General features: G+C 41.8%; 2 protein-coding genes across 4 annotated transcripts; one reads left to right on the plus strand and one right to left on the minus strand.

Annotated features, from left to right (window-relative positions):
- Positions 1–736: 736 nt before the first annotated feature.
- ccna1 (cyclin A1) lies at positions 737–6,188 on the minus strand. 3 transcript variants are annotated; one of them, XM_041850275.2, is made up of 9 exons: positions 6,043–6,188; positions 3,994–4,170; positions 3,708–3,927; positions 3,463–3,578; positions 2,882–3,105; positions 2,514–2,718; positions 2,014–2,127; positions 1,418–1,551; positions 737–1,184 (listed from the first exon to the last, which is right to left on the minus strand). In XM_041850275.2, exons 1-9 carry the CDS (start codon positions 6,088–6,090, stop codon positions 1,133–1,135), a joined length of 1,290 nt encoding a protein of 429 aa, XP_041706209.2. In that variant the 5' UTR covers positions 6,091–6,188; the 3' UTR covers positions 737–1,132. The 3 variants fall into 3 exon arrangements, with proteins under 3 accessions (XP_041706209.2, XP_041706211.2, XP_041706210.2); XM_041850277.2 differs by lacking the exon at positions 6,043–6,188 and adding an exon at positions 4,519–4,735 and having other exon boundaries at positions 3,994–4,152; XM_041850276.2 differs by lacking the exon at positions 6,043–6,188 and adding an exon at positions 4,519–4,735.
- Positions 6,189–12,033: 5,845 nt separating this feature from the next.
- Positions 12,034–15,458, plus strand: LOC121542048 (regulatory factor X-associated protein). Its single transcript, XM_041851479.2, has 3 exons — positions 12,034–12,885; positions 13,180–13,290; positions 13,532–15,458. Exons 1-3 carry the CDS (start codon positions 12,445–12,447, stop codon positions 13,634–13,636), a joined length of 657 nt encoding a protein of 218 aa, XP_041707413.1. The 5' UTR covers positions 12,034–12,444; the 3' UTR covers positions 13,637–15,458.
- Positions 15,459–16,663: the final 1,205 nt, after the last annotated feature.

Here is a 16,663-nt window from a genome sequence, read left to right on the forward strand (position 1 = left end):
ATTTGTTGGGTTAAATACAAGCAAATAGCGATAAGACACCTTGTCCGAGAGTTAGTTAAAACGTCAAGCGAGTGTAAGCCTACACGAAACCGCCATTGAGCGTTTGAAAGAGCCCCTCTGGGTAAACTATTGGAACAGTTTCGATGTTTGACAGCTGGGTTATGGGTATTTGGTGCTTTACTGGGCTGCAGCTACTCAGATTGAGACAGTTTAAGACAAGCGTTAGTGTTACTTCCGTCCCTCTCCTCGCCCCTACCTGGGTGTTAACCAGGGACCCCCTGCACACATTAACACGCACACTCGAAGCACGGTTACCCATCGCTCCACAACAGACGCGGCCCTTGCAGAGCAAAGAAACAACTACTTCAAGGTCTCAGCGCGAGTGACGTCATCGATTGAAACGCTACTAGTGCGCACCGCTAACTAGCCAGCCATTTCACACCGGTTACGCAAGTGAGGACGCTGCGAAGCCGTTACTATTCACCACTGATACAAGTTCAATGTTGCAGCATAGGAAGGTTCATTTTTACAGTATCTTGAACCAATTTTGAATGTAGCAAAAGGTAATCAAGCCAAATCCCTTCAACCAATCCCCCCCAGAGCAGTGGAAAGAGCCCACCTCCATGACATTTGAATACTGATAGAGAAGGAAAGCATGGGCAAAAACCAAACATGAACGCTTCCAGTGTGAAGGATGAGGATTGAGAAGTGGAGTATAGCAGTGCAGAGGCCAAACTATATGCAACTTGTTTCCTTTAATCACATGATGCAACATACAAGATGCAGCCTGAGGTCCATGATTGTGTGGCAGTGACTGACAGCAAAAATGACTTGGTACATTAAAAACATTCAACCACCCGTTTAAAAAAAGGCTTGTACAGACATGGGTCAAGTCCTGAGCTTACAGACTAGCACACTTAAAAGTAGTCATTCAAGAGTTTGAAGTCAAGAAACAAGTTACTATACAATTGTGTTTACTTGATAGCTACCTATACATAACTAGCTACCTAGAATAAAATGTGTTTAAGATAAAAATTAATTAAAAAGTCTTAAAAGCAATAGAAATCCATTTGTCCAGTAGGCATCTACAGAGGGAGCTAAGAGCTGTGTTGTCTGTCACTTCCAAGCAGCTTCAGTAAAAAGGCAGAGCCTCGGGAGGACTTAGCAGAGACACATTGCCAAACCTGCAGAGAGGAGAGCCATTCAGCAGATGGTCAAAAAGTGTAGCAACAGGAAACAAGTTAACTTTATTGGACAAGTTCAGGTATTGAATACAACCCAGGAGTAATGCTGGGACGAAAACTGCCATTTTACATAACGCTGTGGCTAAAGACAGACATGGTTAAGGTTAGACACCATGGTCATGTTTGAGGAATGATAGTAAAGGCAAATTTGAGAAGTACAGATTCCCACTCACTTTGAGCCCTTGTACTTCTCCCTGATGGCCTGTTGGGGGCGACTGGAGGCACTTAGGTACATCTTGTGGAGGTCCTTGAGGCAGGGTGCAATCTCTGCCAGGGTGTAGCCAGTGAAGGTGTACAAGGCCTCAGGCTGGAAAACAGATGGCACACGGTTAGCTCAGTGAGTCTTCACAAACCAGTCTAACTAGGGCGTCAGGTAGCCTAGCAGTAAGAGCATTGGGCAAGTAACCAAGAGGATGCGCGGTCGAATACCAGAGCCGACAAGGTGAAAAATATGTCGACTAGCCCATGAGCAAGGAACGTCACCTAACTTGCTCCTGGGGTGCCATACTAGGGCTGACCCTGTCGAACACATTTCACTGCACCCATCTGGTGTATTACTTGTTAATATAGCCTACTGATGAGAACAATGTCTAAGGGGAGATTTCCCTACTGATATCAGGAATGTGATTAACGCGACAGGATAAGATGCAGATATGAGTTAGTATTCTTGATTTAAGGTTCGAACGGGCACTAGGTCGAGGGGGTTAACCCAGAGTAATGATGCAACAGTCAGCATAGGAGCGTGAGATCCATGACGGCCATGTCTTACCCAGAGGGACCTGTTGAGGGTGTAGTTGGCCAGACAGAAAGCTGCAGCCGCAACCATAGAGGGGATGTACTGCAGGAATGGATCCACTTCCAACATGCTCAGCTCTGCCACATACTGAGAGTAGAGGAAAGAATTGAACAAAACCCCACTTGTTAACTGCAGCAAAACACCCCTGCACATTAAAAACCCAGTGTTTGATAAAAACTAAACCACTTAGTCAACTGGGGTGAAATACAGCCTACATGTTACCAAATTTATGCATTTGCTTTTATTTAACCAGGTGCGAACACATTCTCTTACAAGAATGACTGTAGACCCTATTGGACATGATATTCTGAACGCATGGTTCAGAGTACTGACTGTTGTGCCCTGATACCATGCTGCTAGCCTATAGGCAAATTTCAAAGATATGGCACAGCAAAATACATGAAGAAATGCACTAGTCAGTCAAGCAGTCTGACTATAATAAGACACGAGCAACTAGTTAGTTGTCTAAGTACCAGGGCGAGGCTCTCAGTCTTGAAGCAGACTGCTTGGACGGTGAGGAAATGGCAGAGGAACTGGTGTGTGGTGGGGACGGTCATGTCGAAGGCCAGCACTTTCAGCAGGAGGTGTTCCATACGAAGCAGCTGCTTCTTGGTGTACGTGTCATCTGTGATGTACACAAAGTCATCCACCTCCGGAGGGTAGATCTCCTCATATTTACTACCAGAGAACAAAGAGGGTTAACCCTAAAAAGCCCATTTATCACAGCTGAAAGTGAACCACAGTTCTAGTTTCACATAGTCCTTCTGCCACGAGCGTTGTGAACAGACCAACAAGAGTGTTTACAATCAAACTCCCTCAAATTAGTAACATGATCACTTACGCAGCCAGCAGAATGGCAGCGGTGCCCACCAGCTGCAGCTTGCCCCGGAGTACAGACATGCAGGAGAGGAAGCGGTCCATGTAGTTGACAGCCAGGTGGATGGTTTCCCCACACAGCTTGTACTCCTGGCCGACCTCCACCAGCCAGTCCACCAGGATGACACGCATGCAGTTGGTGATGTCCGGCTGCTTCCGCATGTAGCCAGGCTTCGGACGGCATTTTATCTGGAACACAGGGTTAAGACTTTACAACTACCATTAGTTATGGATCGATTAAAAACAGGTAAAGCTAAATAACCTTTATTTAGCGGGTGTGCGAGGTGAACAGCGGGATAAAGTATTTATATACAAAAGTCAACCAGGCTACAACTGCAGTGCTAATGGAGTGTGGTGAATTTTAAACCACAATGGCTGCCGTGCCTGAGCCAGCTGGTGCCTACAACTACAGATGGTGATAGGGATAATTACCCTCAGAAGAAAAAAGATGTGAACACTGCATTTCATTTAACAGATGCCCTTAGGTTTAAAATAGATGCATAGACATTTAAACTAGTAGCCTTATCGTTTGGAGCAAGTGCGCACTTCACTCTCCCGTAAGTGTTTGTGGATGTCATCTGCATACTCTGCCAGACACATATACTGAGAGGTGAGAGACTCGTCATCTGGGAGTGACTGCATAGAAGTATCCATGCACGACCCTGCAAAACACAAGAAGTTTACTGTTAAATGCATCAGTGCTGTGAAGATGACGTGACAATTGACGTGGGATGTATCACTGCAATATTGAGCCTTTGGGGGTGTGTAATGGCACCACAGGCCGAACTCACCTGAGCTCAGGTCCAGGAAGAGACGGAAATCTTTGTGTTGCATGGCAGCAGCTTCCTCATCCACCACCTGAGGCTCTGCAGCCACAAGTTCGCCAGAGGCTGGGATGACGACCTCACATGGCTCATCCACATAGATGTCAACGCTAGAGCTTGAGGGACAACCCAGGAGAGTGGTGTGGGAGTTGTCCGAAATAGAGCCACGCTTGGAAAAAGGAACGCCCTAAAAACAGAGTGATTAGCCAACACGAAATTGCTTTGGATGCAGAAAAGTTCTCAAACTACTCACCTGACCAAAAGATCGACTGTGCTGTTCGTTTTCTGTTAAGACGCCGAGTACAGTCCTTTGTTTGGCCCTCTCCATCCGGGATGAATCCATCCTATTTGAGGCCAGAACATTTTCTTGGCTGCTACGGCTGGCCAGACGGGCGACGGTGCTGAAGCTCATCTTTAAACAGTTAAAAAGCTAGAAGTAACATAAAGAGGATTACATATTTGGTAACAGAGGGTAAACAAACCAAACTTGCCTAGTGGAACTGTATTAACTGGCTGCCATGGCTACCGGCAGTGAGGGCTTAACACGTTTGTAGGTCGCCTTGTTGAATTAAGTTCTGGTAAAATAAAGTAAAGCTAGCTGGTTAGCTAACCTTAACTTATCGCAAAGCCATGAAAGACAACCAAAACGAAGTTCCTGTAATTCAAACAGTATGTGCACGATTTGTTAGCCAACGCTTTAAAAGTGTGGCTAGTTAAGGTAGCTAGCAATGGAACAGTTTCAATTTAACCCTTTTTTTAATTAAAAAATGCTACAAACCTGGGTTGCGTGTAATACAGCGGATGCACTCCTAGCACAAAAAGAGATAAGACGAATCCTTCAAAATGGTTTGGCGTAGTATGAGTTGTTACCTCCCAACGGTTTATATTGAACTCTGCATGTAGGTTTGTGTCATTCCGATGAGAGCACTGATCAGCTGTTGTTGTGTAAACTCAGCTGTTTCAGATTTACCCAAATTTCTGTCGAAGCCCGAACCGCTCTCAGGTGCGCGGTCCAATCACGGCCGACGACGAGAGCACGTGGTAACGTTTCCATAGCAATGGGAGGACGCTCATAGATCGCGCAGCGTGTATAGATGTTTGCATGCATGCCACTGCAAGCAATATTAGGCTACAATCTCAAAGAAAGCATTGCCATGCACTGAATTATTATTGATATTTTTTTATGCTCAATCTGTCAGTGTTTCAGAGAGGGAAGAAGATGTGCTTGGCTACCCACATTCATTGAGGAATTATATTAAACTGGTCACGGTTGAACCGGGCAACAATGGCCCGTCATGTGACCGAGTTTAACCGGTGAGGGAGACGCTCACCTGCTCAAATCGAACCGCTCGGTCATGTTGTCAACAAGGCAGCAATGCATAATGCAAATGCATCGTTCAGAAACGTACAACTTCTCTTTTCCATCAAAAATATATGTTGGAATTTTCTAACTAATTTTCATTGGGAAGGCAGATAAAGCGTTTTTATCAAAAGCAATCACTTTTGCATTTGAAAACAGAATCCTACTCATTACTCCACATTCTTAAGCAGGGATATCATGCACCCCAAACATTTGAGGGGGCACAAAGTAAGTGAGTATGGCTGGGGGTGGTCTGGAGTTGGAGAATATTGCATTTGTCAAATACCTGAAATAGCCTTTTCCTGCAATCTACAGCCATAATCATTAAACATATATTTATAGCAAAAATAGAGAAAATCAGAAAGGGGGTCAATACTTTTTCACAGCCCTGTACATTTGGTTGAGTTTTCAGCTAACGTGAATTCAACGTGAAATCAACAACAAACGTCACCATGTCATTTGATTTAGGTTAAAGGGTGAAAAATAGACTAAATTCCCTTACACTGATGACTTTTTTGCAAATCCAATCAGTTTATTTATACTGTAGCTGTACTTTAGCTGTACTTTAGCTGTACTGTAGGATAGGTCTAGCTATACTGTAGCTATCTGTCGCTATACTGTAGCTATCTGTCGCTATACTGTAGCTAACTGTCGCTATACTGTAGCTAACTGTCGCTATACTGTAGCTATCTGTCGCTATACTGTAGCTAACTGTCGCTATACTGTAGCTAACTGTAGCTATACTATAGCGTGGGCTATGCGTTTTGAGTTGCCCCAATGTCAGGTTCAGCATTAGGTGGTGATGCCTCACTTGTTCTACATGTTGGGACCACCACACTGACCGTTAGCCCACAGTAAGGTTGTTGTGAGTTGTTGTGGAATTTCAGTCGCATCTGGCACCTGCACTTATCTGTCCATCAAACACGTAAACAACTAGCTTACCTGTTCCATAGCAAGCTGCTCTATCCAGACTGATCGGGTGGAGTACATTTACGAGCTAAATGTAAAAACGATGTTGATTTCACGTGGTAATTTTTTTTATGAAAACTAACTATATGAACTATTACTTTTTTTTTTGTTCGAACGGTTCAGAGCTTTATCATGCTAGTCGGAACACTGGAACAGAACAAAATAAATAGGGGTTCTGTTTGGAAAGGAAAATAATTCCCGGTTCCAACCCCTGGAGGGAATATTACCAGCAACATTTCTAAATTTACCAGTAAACTACCAGAATTTTGGATTTTAGGGAGTTTTCAAAACAATTAAAAATATATAAAATAATAAAACAAGATGTTTTTAATATGAATAATATAATCCTAAATATAACCCATCAACTTAGTGAATACCGTTGGGTTTCAGCATGGAATATCCTTTAGACCTACATTTCTTATTATTTATTTATATTGTCAATATATCTTTGTTGTAAATGTTTTGGGGCCGAACTGGTGGCAGTTGTGAAAAACGTAAATAGTTGGAAGAGTTGCAGAGTTAATTCGAAATTATGTCATTATTACATTGTTGAATAGATGTTATTTTCATTAATGAGGCTATTTTCTCCTGAACCACATGGTCTATCTACTACACTGAACAAAAATATAAAACACAACATGTAAAATGTTGGTCCCATGTTTCATGAGCTGAAATAAAATTTCCCAGAAATGTTCCATACGCATTTCTGTCAAATTTTGTGCACAAATTTGTTTACATCCCTGTTAGTGAGCATTTCTCCTTTGCCAAGATAATCCATCCACCTAAAAGGTGTGGCATATCAACAACCTGATTAAACAGCATGATCATTACACAGGTGCACCTTGTGCTGCGGACAATAAAAGGCCACTCTAAAATGTGCAGTTTTGTCACACAACACAATGCCATGGATCTCAAGTTTTGAGGGATCGTGCAATTGGCATGCTGACTGCAGGAATGTCCACCAGGGCTGTTGCCAGAGAATTTAATGTTCATGTCTCTACCATAAGCCGCCTCCAACGTCGTTTTAGAGAATTTGGCAGTACGTCCAACCGGCCTCACAACCGCAGACCATGTGTATGGCGTTGTGTGGGCGAGCGGTTTGCTGATGTCAACGTTGTGAACAGAGTGCCCCATGGTGGCAGTGAGGTTATGGTATGGGCAGGCATAAGCTACGGACAACGAACACAATTGCATTTTATCGATGGCAATTTGAATACACAAAAATACCTTGACGAGATCCCTAGGCCCATTTATTTCAATTGACCGATTTCCTCATATGAACTGTAACTCAGTAAAATCTTTGAAATTGTTGCATGTTGCATTTATATTTTTGTCAAGTATATAAACGAATGGACAACATGGTCACAGATATGAAGAATATGACAAAATATGAATACATAAAACTAATGTCAAGTATAAATGACCAAAGTTTCCATAGATTTCCAAAATAAAATTACAGGTCACACTTTATTTGGATAGTCCGGATTTTCCATCTGTAGATGCTCTGCAGATGGTCACACTATCAACAAACTATCTGTTGATAAGCAACTGCTTGCTAAGGTTAAGAATAAGGGTTAGGGTAAGGGTTAAGTTTAGGCTAGTAGATAGTTAGTTTAAATGTTAGTGATAGTCTGTAGATTAGCCCTAACACTACACAACTTGATTATTAGTTGATTATTTGAATCAGCTGTTTAGTGTTAGGGCAAAAACCAAAACATGCACCCTTTGGGGTGCCTAGGACCGAGTTTGGGAAACCCTGCAGATAGTCTGTAGAGCGTCTACAGATGGACTTTCCAAATAAAGTGTTACCTACCTTTCATTTCTGAAAATGTTGGTAACTTTGGTAAATTACCAGGGGTTTTGAAACCTTATTCTTAATTCCAGAGACTTGTCAAGTAGACTGAAGAGACTTAATACAAGTGTATGTGAAATGACACACATTTGTATTTGGTCTGTGGGACGTTTGCTGCCATCTAATGTACTCTTTACGTATGGCTCTCCTTTTCTCACTAGTTATGCCCACTCCTATTCAAGGCTAGAACTGAATTGTCTTTTCAAATATTTTACACTTAGCATTTTGTGTCCACCAATGACTAATTTGTGCCTAACCTCTTCAATCAGGGTTGATTGGAACATGGTTTGTTCTCAAAACAAGGCATGTTGTAGCCTATCATTGTACTCCCTGACGAACGCCATGCCAAAACGCTTTAGAGTTTTAAATAATGGTTCTATTGAACATGCCATCATTATAAAGGCATTTTAACTATATGAAGAGTGCCTTGGTCCTCCTTGTGTTTTTGATGACCAATTAACCCCTAATCTACTAGATCACCATCCTTTTTCTACACAATGTTCTTTGTTGCAATCATGACATTTGTCTGAAGTGGAGGTCTTATAAAGTGGAGGTCTTATAAAGTGGTCTTATAAAGTGGTGGTCTTATTAAGTGGAGGTCTTATAAAGTGGTGGTCTTATTAAGTGGTGGTCTTATTAAGTGGAGGTCTTATTAAGTGGAGGTCTTATAAAGTGGTGGTCTTATAAAGTGGTCTTATAAAGTAGTGGTCTTATTAAGTGGTGGTCTTATAAAGTGGTGGTCTTATTAAGTGGTGGTCTTATTAAGTGGAGGTCTTATAAAGTGGTGGTCTTATAAAGTGGAGGTCTTATAAAGTGGTCTTATAAAGTGGTGGTCTTATTAAGTGGTGGTCTTATTAAGTGGTGGTCTTATTAAGTGGAGGTCTTATTAAGTGGTGGTCTTATAAAGTGGTGGTCTTATTAAGTGGAGGTCTTATTAAGTGAAGGTCTTATTAAGTGGTGGTCTTATTAAGTGGTGGTCTTATTGAGTGGTGGTCTTATTAAGTGGAGGTCTTATAAAGTGTTTCGTTGCAGGGGGACCTTCGCTAATAAGACAGGTTTTCACAGCTGCACCTTTTCTGATACCTGGGTTTGTGTCAGTGGGACTCTGACTAGTCTAGTGGTTCAGACAGAGGGTCTCATGACTAGACACGTCTCCAATAACACTTTTGATCTGCAGTGAGTGTTTTATTTTATACGTGTTTATAAATTACATAGAAATCTTCCATCCATTACTAGTTTAGGTGCTTGATCTGAAGTTGTCTACAGCTAAGTTATTTTATCCTGGTTCCCAAAGTAGTTATAGGGCCATTGGGCAACATACACACTGTCCCATTTCTGGGCAACAGTATATAAAGGAAAAAACCCACATTGATGAATAAACACAGTACTGTACGTGCTGAACTACTCACCATATACAGTAACAACAAGAGTGTTTAGGAGTGTTCAAGGTGTTTGGTAACTCAGTCTTTCCTTCTTCTTCTGTCTCTTACATCATTACAGTATGGATGGGGTTAACTGGATATCCACCATTTAATAATGTTGTTGGTTGGAGGCTGTTGACTCATGTGGATCTTGGGGTCAGGTCTGACACGGGGAAAGCCAACCGATCTCCACAGACTACCTCTGACGCGGTAAATAATCCTATATACTTCTCCTCCAGTACTACACGGGGCCTGATATTTGTACTCACTTAATATTTCCAACCGTTATTTGCTGGTATTTATAAAAGGTAATGTGGAAAATAAAGAATGCCTATTTAGAGATGAATATTTATTTTAGTGTAAAAACAAAAAAGGTGTTTTTATGAGTGTGTGCCAACCAATCAGATTCAGAGATAAAGACAGTTCTACTGAACAAAGGTAAGAACTATAAATTATGTACACAAATTACTGTCTTCATCTACCCTTTTCAGCTCCACATTATACATGTGTATGCATGGAAAACTATCTTACAGTTTTCTGTACATACAGTGGCTTGCGAAAGTATTCACACCCCTTGGCATTTTTCCTATTTTGTTGCCTTACAACCTGGAATTAAAATAGATTTTTTGGGGGGTTTGTACCATTTGATTTACACACCATGCCTACCACTTTGAAGATGCAAAATATTTTTTTATTGTGAAACAAACAAGAAATAAGACAAAAAAACGGAAAACTTGAGCGTGCATAACTATTCACCCTATTCACTATTCAAATCTCTGGAAGACTGAAACAGGTTTCCCTCAAGAATTTCCCTGTATTTAGCGCCATCCACCATTCCTTCAATTCTGACCAGTTTCCCAGTCCCTGCCAATGAAAAACATCCCCACAGCATGATGCTGCCACCACCATGCTTCACTGTGGGGATGGTGTTCTCGGGGTGATGAGAGGTGTTGGGTTTGCGCCAGACATAGCGTTTTCCTTGATGGCCAAAAAGCTCAATTTTAGTCTCATCTGACCAGAGTACCTTTTTCCATATGTTTGGGGAGTCTCCCACATGGCTTTTGGCGAACACCAAACGTGTTTGCTTATTTTTTTCTTTAAGCAATGGCTTTTTTCTGGCCACTCTTCCGTAAAGCCCAGCTCTGTGGAGTGTACGGCTTAAAGTGGTCCTATGGACAGATACTCCAATCCCCGCTGTGGAGCTTTGCAGCTCCTTCAGGGTTATCTTTGGTCTCTTTGTTGCCTCTCTGATTAATGCCCTCCTTGCCTGGTCCGTGAGTTTTGGTGGGCGACCCTCTCTTGGCAGGTTTGTTGTGGTGCCATATTCTTTCCATTTTTTAATAATGGATTTATTGGTGCTCCGTGGGATGTTCAAAGTTTCCGATATTTTTTTATAACCCAACTCTGATCTGTACTTCTCCACAACTTTGTCCCTGACCTGTTTGAAGAGCTCCTTGGTCTTCATGATGCCGCTTGCTTGGTGGTGCCCCTTGCTTAGTGGTGTTGCAGACTCTGGGGCTTTTCAGAACAGGTGTATATATACTGAGATCATGTGACACTTAGATTGCACACAGGTGGACTTTATTTAACTAATTATGTGACTTCTGAAGGTAATTGTTTGCACCAGATCTTATTTAGGGGCTTCATAGCAAAAGGGGTGAATACATATGCACGCACCATTTTTCCGTTATTTATTTTTTAGACTTTTTTGAAACAAGTTATTTTTTTCATTTCACTTCACCAATTTGGACAATTTTGTGTATGTCCATTACATGAAATCCAAATAAAAATCAGTTTAAATTACAGGTTGTAATGCAACAAAATAGGAAAAACGCCAAGGGGGATGAATACTTTTGCAAGACACTGTATAACGTTTGTATGTGAAAACTACTTCTAAGACATGTCCAGATCAAATACACAGCTGTTTATACCTCCTGATAATTCAAAAAGATTGCTCAGAAAACCAGGTGTTTTGATCTGTGTATGCTTACTTCGATTTTTAACTTATACTGATTAAGATAAGCAGAGTAAGGTGTTTACATGACTAATGCCATACTTGGCCTTCTGCCATAATCAGTTTAATATCTAATAATTAATTTGCATGCAAACGTACTCAGTGAGTCACATTGTGAGCTTGAGTCGGTAAAGAAATGGCGGGGGAAAAGGGAGAAGGTTCGTTAAAGAAGAATGGTAGGAAATGTAAGCAAAGTGAGCTGAAGACAGGAGGAGAAATGGAAGTGAATGAGGGTGAAGTATCGGAGGTGGTAGGTGTGGTGAAGTGCTCGGAGCCCGAGGCTTGCACAGAGGGTCAGGATAAAGATGAGTTTTTGGAAAAAGTGGACCCTTGCCTTTTGGCTGTTCCAATTGAGGTTGTGGTGGCAGCTGCAGAGAGATATTTGTGAGTGCGAGACTTGACAGCAGAAGAGTTACAGGGAGTGTTAAGTGGTGATGTCCCATCATTTCAGGTTGAGGGCATGAGGTAGGAGTGAGTATATTTAAATAGTGGAGAAGGGTGGGGTTAATTATTAGTAATAGTTTTGAATTTGTGAGAGTAGTGTTAGTTGTTAGGGTATTTTTTTTATTTTTATTTTTATTTTTCAAGGAAAAGAAAAGAAACTGGTACTCCAGTCTAGTAGGTGGCGGTAATGCAACAAATTGGATGCCAACCGCGGTTAAACCTCATTGAAGAAGAAGAAGACTCCTCCCTGTCATGCTCTCTCCGCGGAGTGTCCTCGTTGTTTGTTGTGTGAGAGGAGGAGAAGCATCCAGCCTGCAGATTAAGCATTTGGGGTATTTATAAATAATTTCCTCAGTTAATTATGTGATGTTGCTTTAGAGCAGGTAGCTATAACCTTATTATTCAGTTAGCGTGGTCCATCGTTTCTGGCAGAGACTCACTCAGATCTAGGAGAGGGTTAGTGAATTAAATGTCAAACTAGCCAGCCAGCTAGCATTCAGTACATGCTAGTTAGCTAACAACACATTGCCAGCTACAGCTAGCTAGCTAACGTTAGATCAATAGCTTACGGGAAAAGCCACTTCTGTGGGCAACTGTTAACGTTATCCACTTTCTACAAATCGTGGGGATATTTTGTCCCAATCATGAGCGAAGAGGAGAGTTCCACAACAGCGGGTAACAACAACAAGGACTCGAGCATTTCGCTGCTATTAACCAAGGACGGACAGACGTACTACGTTGACAAGAGCGGTGTTGTCGACAGCAGAAATGTAGTCACGCCGCAAGAATCGGACAATAACATGTTCTCGTACGACATGGATGATGCCGACGAGGAGAGCGATGTTTTGGACACCTCGGACCCCCGTGACAGCGCTGCGAGCCCCGAAGAACTCAACGACGAAGAAGGGTTCGGGGAGAGCGAAAACGTGTCGAAGACGTGCACGTACGACGGTTGTACGGAGACCACGACCCAGGTAGCCAAGCAGCGGAAGCCGTGGATGTGTAAGAAGCACCGAAACAAGATGTACAAAGACAAGTACAAGAAGAAGAAGAGCGATCAGGCTATGTCCAGCGGGAAACAAGATGTAAGAATTTACCTGGCTGACAGACAAACATGCAGACACACACACACGGTGCTTTCTTTCACATGTTTATCTGTCATAGTCCAGGGAATCGACAATATGTGCATGATTTGGTCCCAGCCCAGTGCTAATACATCTGATCCAACTCATCATCATTAGTTGAGTCAGGTTTGTTAGTACAGGGCTGGGATAAAACCCTGATGTGGTCCTCAGGACTAGGACTGAAGAATACTGCTCTAGTCTAAATGGATATGTGTGATGGTTATATATTGAACCATGCTGTGTGTGTTGGATCAGGAGAGCTTGGAGGAGAGGCCTGTGTCTGTGAACAAGCAGCGTCTCGGCACCATGGGGGACCGACCGGCCAGACCCTCCCTCATCGAACAGGTGCTCAACCAGAAGAGACTGGTGAGTCACTCACACACACACACACACACACACACACACACACACACACACACACACACACACACACACACACACACACACACACACACACAGCAGTTAACACATCTTAGGTTGTTGAAATGTGCAGCATATTTTCTCTTCCTGTAATGGCAACTACCAGTATCATGAATTCAAACAATGTATTACGTCACACTAGCCTGTGTGTGTGTGTGTGTTCTGTGTGTGTGTGTTTTGTCCCCAGTCTCTGCTGAGGAGTCCTGAGGTCATCAGGTTTCTACAGCAGCAGCAGCGTCTCCTGACCACCCAAAGTCACAGCCAATCGCAGCCTGACTTCCAGGGCTGCTAAATGCAACAGGGGAGGGGCAAGCCACTCTGTCCACCTCCAGACATGGGATCTAGAATGTCCTGGAGTTATGCTAACTCATTCTGGAACTATTCCCTGATCTATTCCATCTTTCACAGGTGACAGGAGAAGGACACAGTGGTTAGGGCCTGGCTAACTCATGGGGGTTTCAACCTCTATCCCTAACCTTGCCCTAACCTTAACACAACCCTAACATTACCCTAACTACCTTATGGCCCGTTCACTTTATATATATATATATACGCAAGCTGTCAAGTGCACCGCTCGGACTGGCGCAGGACTAAGTCAATTAAGTTTAATTGAGTGCGCTGACCCCAAAGTGTTGCGGTGCACAGCACCTCCCCTCGGCGGCGCCGTTCTTACGGGGTTCCTTTCTGCTTTCTTACGCAACGAATCAAGTGGGTCTTCACCCACGACCCTAAAGAACCGAAATCCTAATGTACTGTACTGACCATCAGGTGTGGTGATGCAGCATGGCCATCTAGTGACGCCCAGCGAAGGATATTCAGGCTTGTTTACCAGGGTGCTGAAGATTCAAGCACTGGTAGAATATTCCAGAGTAATGGGCTCCTATCAACCACAACTGTGCTTCCAATCAATCCATTCGTCAATCAATCTGTTAAATAGAATTCACGAAGCTGTTAAAGCAAACGGCATGCTTTACATTTCACTACATCAGCTACAAAGGGAACTCATTGTTTTAATGTTTTATTTTTGTATTGTCTGCTTTGTTAAACTGATGTTTTGGACTAATTTGATTTTATTTTTGAAGTAGTAAACAGATAGAAGTGAAGAAGAATATCAGTTTAGATCAAACTTGTGTTAATAATTAGGTAGCGTTGTGTGGTTGTTGTTAGATGGCAAATGTATCATGTCTGAATTTTTTTCTGTGATTACGTGTGACAATGACAATCGTGCTTCATTGCGTGTGTGTGTTTTGGGGGCCATAGCGTGGTGTTTTGAAGGTAGGGACAGTGGGCAGGGTGCTAAAGAGCTACTGTGTGGCTGTCTGCTGGGTTTTTAATCAGGGTTGGGGTCAATCCCAGTCAATTCAGAAAGTAAACCTAATTCCAAATTTTCCTAATTAAATGTTCAGTTTACTTCCTAAATTGAAATGGGATTGACCACAACCCTGGTATAATCTATTTGTTGTGATGTGTAATCTGTAGCTCTGGGTAGAACCTGCCCCCTAACCACGGATCCAGGATCAGATTACCCTATGAACCAATCCTTAACCATTAAGTCCTATTTATACCAGGGTTGGGGTCAATTCCATTTTAAAGTCAATTCACAAAGTACAGTGTAATTCCAATTCTCTTCAATGCTTTTCAAGGAGGAAAAGTTTGGAATTGGAATTTGGTTTACTTTCTGAATTGATTGGAATTTAAATGGAATTGACCCCCAAACCTGATTAATACCCTATGCAATTAGCTACGCAAAATGGTTATCCTGCATAGTTGCGAAGTGACAAATTGCAGGCCTAGACACGTTTGCGTATTTTTGTTTGCGCAAGTATGCAGAGCGGCCATTTTGCATGGCTAATTGCGTTCTTGCATAGGGTATAAATTAGGATGGAATGACATCTGACCTTGAATCAGTGGTTACAGGGGCAACTTCAACCTTACTAGTCATCTACTATCCCCTGGTAACATCTGACCTTGGATCAGTGGTTATAGGGGCAACTTCAACCTGGTATCTGTCTACTATCCCCTGTAAACATTGAATTACAATAATGATGAACGTGATGGTACTCCTCTCCTCAGGCTGTGCCTGTAATGTCCATTAAACACTGTGTTTGACCATGTATCGAGTTTGTGTTGTCTCGTTAACTACGCTTTTAAGAAGCCCTAGTGCAACATCTAGAAAAGCTTTCTCGGAATAAATACATTTTAGGCAGGGATTCAATCCAATTGCGCATTAGGCTACGATTGCACCTTTTTAAAAAGTAATGTTCTAGTGTTCGCGGAGGTCGGTGGATATGTCAGCTCAATAGTAAGTTACCTTTAAATGTCAAGTGCACTGCATCGTGCAATCGGATTGAAACCCGGCTTTATTCACCGAGAATGCTTTTATAGATAATAATAATATTATATAATATGCCATTTAGCAGACGCTTTTATCCAAAGCGACTTACAGTCATGTGTGCGTACATTTTTACGTATGGGTGGTCCCGGGGATCGAACCCACTACCCTGGCGTTACAAGCGCAATGCTCTACCAATTGAGCTCCAGAGGACCAGATTTCATTATGCTTATTAGCACAGTTCCTTCATCTATCATAAATACACTACACATAAAACTACTTCACGTATCATAAATACACTACACATAAAACTACTTCACGTATCATAAATACACTACACATAAAACTACTTCACGTATCATAAATACACTACACATAAAACTACTTCACGTATCATAAATACACTACACATAAAACTACTTCACGTATCATAAATACACTACACATAAAACTACTTCACGTATCATAAATACACTACACATAAAACTACTTCACGTATCATAAATACACTACACATAAAACTACTTCACGTATCATAAATATACCACACATAAAACTACTTCACGTATCATAAATACACTACACATAAAACTACTTCACGTATCATAAATACACTACACATAAAACTACTTCACGTATCATAAATACACTACACATAAAACTACTTCACGTATCATAAATACACTACACATAAAACTACTTCACGTATCATAAATACACTACACATAAAACTACTTCACGTATCATAAATACACTACACATAAAACTACTTCACGTATCATAAATACACTACACATAAAACTACTTCACGTATCATAAATACACTACACATAAAACTACTTCACGTATCATAAATACACTACACATAAAACTACTTCACGTATCATAAATACACTACACATAAAACTACTTCACGTATCATAAATACACTACACATAAAACTACTTCACGTATCATAAATACACTACACATAAAACTACTTCACGT

The sequence above is a fragment of the Coregonus clupeaformis genome, chromosome 27, assembly GCF_020615455.1.
Source record: "Coregonus clupeaformis isolate EN_2021a chromosome 27, ASM2061545v1, whole genome shotgun sequence".
Taxonomy (NCBI): Eukaryota; Metazoa; Chordata; class Actinopteri; order Salmoniformes; family Salmonidae; genus Coregonus; species Coregonus clupeaformis.

Excerpts from the sequence above, each read along its gene's own strand:
- LOC121542048 (XM_041851479.2), top strand. The coding sequence starts at position 12,445 with ATGAGCGAAGAGGAGAGTTCCACAACAGCGGGTAACAACAACAAGGAC. Across the intron at positions 12,886-13,179 it reads TGTCCAGCGGGAAACAAGAT|GAGAGCTTGGAGGAGAGGCC; the intron begins GTAAGAATTTAC and ends GTGTTGGATCAG. Across the intron at positions 13,291-13,531 it reads TGCTCAACCAGAAGAGACTG|TCTCTGCTGAGGAGTCCTGA; the intron begins GTGAGTCACTCA and ends TTTTGTCCCCAG.
- ccna1 (XM_041850275.2), bottom strand. The coding sequence starts at position 6,090 with ATGTACTCCACCCGATCAGTCTGGATAGAGCAGCTTGCTATGGAACAG. Across the intron at positions 3,579-3,707 it reads CTTCCTGGACCTGAGCTCAG|GGTCGTGCATGGATACTTCT; the intron begins GTGAGTTCGGCC and ends TGTGTTTTGCAG. Across the intron at positions 1,185-1,417 it reads GAGAAGTACAAGGGCTCAAA|GTTTGGCAATGTGTCTCTGC; the intron begins GTGAGTGGGAAT and ends TCCTCTCTGCAG.